Raw genomic sequence first — 6,000 nt, 5'->3', positions numbered from 1 at the left:
GGAAGTCAGAGCAACCTGTTTTGTAAGTCGCGGGAGGGGAAAAAAAAAAGGTGTTGATCACGATGCCGCATCTCCGTTTAAAGAAGTTCATTGCGGCAGCGTTTTGCATTTCAACGCAATTCGTGCGACTGCGACCTTCTGCTCCATTATTCCCAAATCAGTTCGAGTGAATTAAGGCGAATGAAAGAAAGAGAACCCAGAAAAACCCAATGTCATTTCACATCATCAGAGGCTAATTACCATTGAGAATGGCTTTTCAGACATTTCCCATCAGAAGGCAAATGGAGGCAATGTCACAAACAACTTGACAAAAGCTGGTCGTCGGTGGTGACCCTGCCGTAAATGTCACCAAATTCCAGCCAACTAAATTAAAAAGCCAGGAAAAAGCTTTGGCTGACCTCAACTCGAGTACTATCTGTCCCCTCTCTTCCTTTTCAGTCTACAACTTTCAATATTTTCCTCAATCACATCCACGCACCATCTCTGCTCTGCTATTCTTTTCATTTCCTTCCTTGTCATTTATCTTGCCTCTACTTTGCTGCATGACGAGGCTTTATGTCACACTTTGTTTGCCTTTTCTTTTACTACCTTCCCCTTTCATTTCCTCTCAATGGCCCCTTTCGAGTTTGATGTTTATCACATGGAATATTTACGGGAGCCAGTCCTTTAGTAAAAACTAAGGCGAAGCAGTCTAACTTCTGTTGGATGAAAGGAGCAAAGTATAGACACGCCCCCCCAACCACCAACTCTTTAACATTGAAAACAAAAACAGTTGACAGGCATGGTGAGATATGGTAAAGATGTAGACTGGTCTGGAGCATAATCTTGTTGCATTAACATTCTTTTAATGATTGTCAAAGAACCCACCCACCCCCAAGAAACAAGAAAATAGATAAAGTCGTGTTTATGTAGGAAAAAAAAAGTTACCACGTACAGCCCAGGTACAATTTGGATCTTGACAACTGGCGGCATTCCAAACAAAAAGAAAAAACACGGCATAGCTCCACACAATGTGCTCGACATGTAAGTGTCAGAAGTGACTCGATGGTAAGATTATGAACTATTCTGTGCTTCCCTTGTATTGTTCAAAGCGCTCACATTGTTCTTCCTGCTTACATTAAATATGTACAAACTACACCGATGACGAACATGTACTCTTTGCACTCTGTTGGTATCCTGCGTGGGTAAATCACTTCTGCTGCTGCCGAAGGCCACGCGGTTCTATGTAACCGTTCTTTTGTCTGAAATCCATTAAAACACTTCAGTCTTAGTTCCATTCATGCAACCTTGACAAAACAATCAAGGTTAGTATTTTTATTACTTACATTTACAAATGACAAACAAACATTTCAATTCTGTCAGAATCGGAGGCCACAGACACACCGGCCTTTGTCCACTCGGCTTGCGAGCCGATCGTCTGTCTGGAGCCTCCGAGCAATGTTGTGAAGCATGACGAGCTGTGGATGACCGGGTGCGAGGTTTTCCTTATTTTTACGAGAAGAGCAAACCCTCTTATTCCTCTCTGCTTTTTCTAAACGCCTCTGAAGCCAAAGCTGACCCTTCTTCTCTTCCTCCCCGACTGCTTCAGCCAGCAGGTTGCTTTGGAGGATGGAGTCCGTCGATGGTCTCGGGTCGTCCTGGTCAAAGGTCAAAGTTCACACTTTTTTTTTTTTTTTTAACGTCGGTACAGTAATCAACAAATACATGACTCACCGTCAAGTTGAGCATGTTGTTGAGCAGCATTCGTAGTTCCTCAGAGTACTGTCCCGGGACTCTTCTCAAAGTCCCTGCTGGCATCTTATCGGCAAGCACTTTTGGGTCCGGGGTAGGAAAATAACGGCTGTCAAGGAGAAATCAAGACAACGTGAGAGACCTTTTACTCGACAAACTATCCAGTGGGTAGGCAGAGTTTGAAAAATGTACCATAGAGTACACAGCTCGTACAGTAAACAGCCCAGTGACCAGATGTCACTTTCCTGAAAAACAAAAAAACACGTGAATATCGAAGCACTTTAGGAGTTGCAGCATCCGCACAGCCCCTGACCAAAAAATGGTCACTCTACTCACCGCGGACGTGTAAGAGGGCTTTCCAAGTTTGACATTCTGCTCGCTGTCCAGGAAGATGTTGTTTGCTTTCAAATTGTGATGAAGGAAGCCGGGCCTGCCGTTACTCTTCCTGTGAAACTTTTTCAGGGCTGATGTGAGCTGGGCAATGACTCGCAGGATGAATCGTTCATCCAAATGACGCCTAGCATGAAAAAAAAAAACAAAAAAACCACACGACAATGAGATACTATATTGCACAATATCTATAGAATGCAATATCCGACTGACTTATTTTAAAAATATGCAGTGAAAAAAAAACTTCTGGGGTCCCTTAACAATTACAACGATGTGGATTAGAAGCAGAATATTTGATTGTTTTACAATACTTTGTATTTGTTTAACTTGAGAGGAGAACATGCAAACATGTTTTTGATGAGGTCTTCTTTCCTCATGTGCCTTCGTTTGTCTTCCTTGTTTGGTTTTGTGTCCACCTCTTCTGGCCATGCGGGTCCCTTGCGTCAACCAACCAGCTCTGGCAACCCTTGCGTCTCGCCCAGGTGTTCCTTGCGATCTCGTCAGTCTCTGTTGGATCGTTGTCGTCCTGTCACGTCGTTGGTGCTTCTGCCATTGCTTTTTTTTTGTTCGTTTGTGACTTTGGTTTCTTGGTGTTTTCAGCATTTTGTTGATGTCGGACTTAATTTTTCCAATGTTTTGGGAATACATTTTCTTCAATCCACCCTGCTTTCCCCTGCCTGCCTACCTGCTTTGTGAGTCCTCTACCAGCACGCAACATGACAAGTTCAACTGGTAGGTGATCCACTTTTAACATTGAAAATGCATAAATCTAAACCTTGTCAACACACTGAGATGCGTCTTAACGGGCATATGAGAAGCAGGAGATGGATATACTTTACACAGAATAAGTTTGTGTCCGCCATTCATGTCCTTTCCTTCCAGCCCATATCTACTAAACATTGTTTACTGTTTCACTTGTGATGTCATGAGACTGTGTACCCCATGAACTGACCAATGTATTGATTGTACAGCTGTGTCCTCTGCTTGTAATGGAGTTTTGTTCCTAAAATATGACATTTATAAGCTACACATATGTTCAAGAATCAAATGATATTGTACTCTTACTCGGAATGATCATTAACTGAGGACGCCCATTGTATCAAGCTTCCAGCAAGTAAAAAAAAAAAAAAAAAAAAAAAAAATCACCTTTCCCTTGAGGCAGAGGCAATGAGGCTCGCCAGGGTGTCACCGGTGCAGTCCTCCATCACAATGTAGAGCTTAGTGTTGGCGCTGTCGACGATGCAGCCGTAACATCTCACAACGTTTGGGTGCTTAAGCTTCTTGAGGAAGTTCAGCTTCAAGATCAGCGTCTGCGTCTCACTCTCGGTCAAAGTGTCGTAATGCATCTCTTTCCAGACCAGAACCTTTGCGCAATAAGTTGGGTTCATTCACATGTCAGTGGAGAGCAGCATTTATCGAGACAATAAATGGAAGAACGATTCTATATGGTTACTTTGGTTGTATTTGTCGCATAAAAGCCACTTGTGTAGTATCCAATAGTTTGGCTTTTATTTCTCTATGTATTCATCATCAAAACATTTGGACTTTTGTACTTGGCGCATTTCAGAGTCTGTATTATTCTTTCTTCCTTTCCGTTTTTTTTTGTTAGCTTATTAATTAAAAGAGTTGAATAGCAGGCCTTTAAAAAAAAAAAAAATGAACCCATAGTTCTACTGAACTCCAAACTGTGAGTATCCTCATCGCCCCTGGCATTACCTCCATATTATTAAGGCCGTTTGAAAATATTTGTATTCTTGACAACTGTTTACTGTTGTTCAAAGCAGAGTTGTCTGTGAAACAACAAACTCTCAGTTGCAGTCATGAAATGAAACGCGGCACATTTACTCACTTTTCCATCAGATTTCCGTCGTATCTTCTGGCATCTTCCATGGAAACCCATTGCAATTGTGTAAAGCACATCGTATCCGGCGAGTATGGACGCCATGTTGATGTCATTTGCTAAGGTGAGCAACCTCAGCAAGTCGACATTTTCCATACAATGCAGCCTCTTTCTTGACCCTTTTGCATGGAAACTTTGTTGGCCGTTTCAATTCATCAAGAATTTAATTTGGGATACATTTTCTGTGCCAGTATGTCTGTTTTTCCCTGCCAGTGTTATTTTTTTTCATTGATGACAACTGATAGACAGCAAGGCTTTAAATGGCGTGGCGAACTCTCGATTGTGATTGGTCGGATGTTTCCACCACACTCCTCTTGAATGATCGGACTCCTGACGGGATTTAGAGGGTGGGTCATCATGCAAAAAAGAAAGAGACAATGATCAAATGTACCGAGATGATCACATCATGCCGACGACGATATGAATTTGCCAACGTTTTGTGCGGGCGCTTCAGCAGATTCAGCATATGGCGTTGTTTCCGAAAGCCGCTGAAAAGCACGACACGCTGCTTTAAATGCTTTAAATTATTTTGACTTCATTGACTACTCAGTAGGTTTTGGTGGTCATCAACACAACAATCGTATGATTGGATTTAAACCCCGGTGAAGTCATTTGAATAAATGGCCGATTCACATGCACGCCCATCAGACCTGTTAAAGTTGTGCCCTTTGTTCGAAAGTTATTCAATTCAGATTTGCCACTATTTCGCAACCATTTCTCACCCGCTGAGTCGTTTTCAACTGGATTCAAAGTAACAGACACAATTTTTCAAACGTTAGAGCTTGTTTGTCATCATGTTGGACTTGTCCTAAATCTTAATCTATGATGCGTGTGTTGATGCTTCTTTCTGATGCAACCCGCCGTTTTTTCGATCGGGCTGAGAAACGAGACGCGAAGACTGAGAATCAAATCCACACCACTTGCATGAAAGGCAGCCACACATACCACTACGCCATCAGTATGGCCTCTGAGTATATCAGTAAAATGAAAAAAAAAATCAATTTACTCTATAAAAAGTGCTATTCAGTCAAAATGCTTCGTATTTATTCTTTTTCATCCCCATTTAGTCCCTGAGATTACAGAATATATCCTTTGCGAAGTAAAAGTGCACAAAATCTGCCCCCCAAATAATCCATACAACCCTGGCAAGACAAATGGCTCTTTTGTAACATTTAATTACTGGAATTTGCTGAGTAGAAAAAGTTTAGTAATAGCAGCCCTTCAGAGAAATACATAAGCATTTATCCCGAAAGGGAAGAAGGCCTGTGGTTGTTTGCTCTGTAATTAAGGACACCATATCTCCTGCAGCAACGCAGCGCTCGCTCTCTCTCTTGCTCTCGCTTGCTCTCCACTGTTGGCAGCACTGCTTGCTCTAATCTGTGGCCTTAATGAACATTAGCACATACATGAGTACACACACACACACACACACACGGACACACGCACACTGTATTTTCTCTGTGAAATCCCTTTAGCTGGAAAGCATGACGTCTTAGTAGCGCAGGCCTTCACCACGCACTGCGGTGGCTATATATAGAAGTCATCATAGTTGGCTTTCAGCCCCCCCCGCCCCCCTCATCTATTTCCCCCTTCTTCTTCTTTTTCTTCTCCTTCTTCTGTATTAACCGCATCAGTGGTTTTCTCTTCCTAAAGTGCTTTCAATGCCGGACAGCCCCGCTCTGCCCTTGAAAAGGTTACGCGCATGTTTCATTGTTCCCCGTTTTGTCTCTCGCCTCCCGAGGGAGAGAAAGCGAACGAGATTCGGTCCCTCCTGATTGAGAGTGATTTAAAAAGCAGCGGGTTGTCACGCCCCGCCGGTGGTGATGACACGACGGAGCGGCAGCATCTTGAAGACAGGCCCCGAGAGGACGAAAGCAGTCGGAAATGGGACACCAAAATGACCTCACTGATGGCGAGATGGTCCTGAAATCTCCCCTCGTCCTGCCGTCTGCCCCCGCCACATCGGTGACCTCATTATT

At 43.1% G+C, this 6,000-nt stretch overlaps 2 protein-coding genes across 3 annotated transcripts in view; one reads left to right on the top strand and one right to left on the bottom strand.

Annotated features, from left to right (window-relative positions):
- Positions 1–909: 909 nt before the first annotated feature.
- On the bottom strand, positions 910–4,240 carry LOC109528459 (serine/threonine-protein kinase Nek2-like). 2 transcript variants are annotated; one of them, XM_019891091.1, is made up of 6 exons: positions 3,971–4,228; positions 3,268–3,485; positions 2,068–2,248; positions 1,924–1,976; positions 1,714–1,840; positions 910–1,637 (listed from the first exon to the last, which is right to left on the bottom strand). In XM_019891091.1, the coding sequence occupies exons 1-6, from the start codon at positions 4,115–4,117 to the stop codon at positions 1,359–1,361; spliced, it is 1,005 nt and encodes a 334-aa protein (XP_019746650.1). In that variant the 5' UTR covers positions 4,118–4,228; the 3' UTR covers positions 910–1,358. The 2 variants fall into 2 exon arrangements, with proteins under 2 accessions (XP_019746650.1, XP_019746651.1); XM_019891092.1 differs by having other exon boundaries at positions 1,591–1,660; positions 3,971–4,240.
- nrxn3b (neurexin 3b) overlaps positions 2,477–6,000 on the top strand; it is a 215,121-nt gene continuing 211,597 nt past the window's right edge. Inside the window, exon 1 of the mRNA XM_019891069.1 lies at positions 2,477–2,853. The gene's annotated coding sequence lies outside the window, so the exon portion shown is untranslated. The remainder of the gene's footprint in view (positions 2,854–6,000) is intronic.

The sequence above is a fragment of the Hippocampus comes genome, unplaced genomic scaffold (assembly GCF_001891065.2).
Source record: "Hippocampus comes isolate QL1 unplaced genomic scaffold, H_comes_QL1_v1.1 scaffold174, whole genome shotgun sequence".
Classification (NCBI taxonomy): Eukaryota; Metazoa; Chordata; class Actinopteri; order Syngnathiformes; family Syngnathidae; genus Hippocampus; species Hippocampus comes.
The sequence above is the reverse complement of the archived record's forward strand: the minus strand, read 5'-3'. Positions and strand labels throughout refer to the sequence as shown.

What these genes read in the sequence shown, in the direction of transcription:
- LOC109528459 (XM_019891091.1), bottom strand. Translation starts at nt 4,117, where the DNA reads ATGGAAAATGTCGACTTGCTGAGGTTGCTCACCTTAGCAAATGACATC. An exon ending in GCCTCTGCCTCAAGGGAAAG is followed by an intron (nt 2,249 to 3,267) that starts GTGATTTTTTTT and finishes TTTTCATGCTAG; the next exon opens with GCGTCATTTGGATGAACGAT. An exon ending in TACGAGCTGTGTACTCTATG is followed by an intron (nt 1,841 to 1,923) that starts GTACATTTTTCA and finishes TCTCCTTGACAG; the next exon opens with CCGTTATTTTCCTACCCCGG.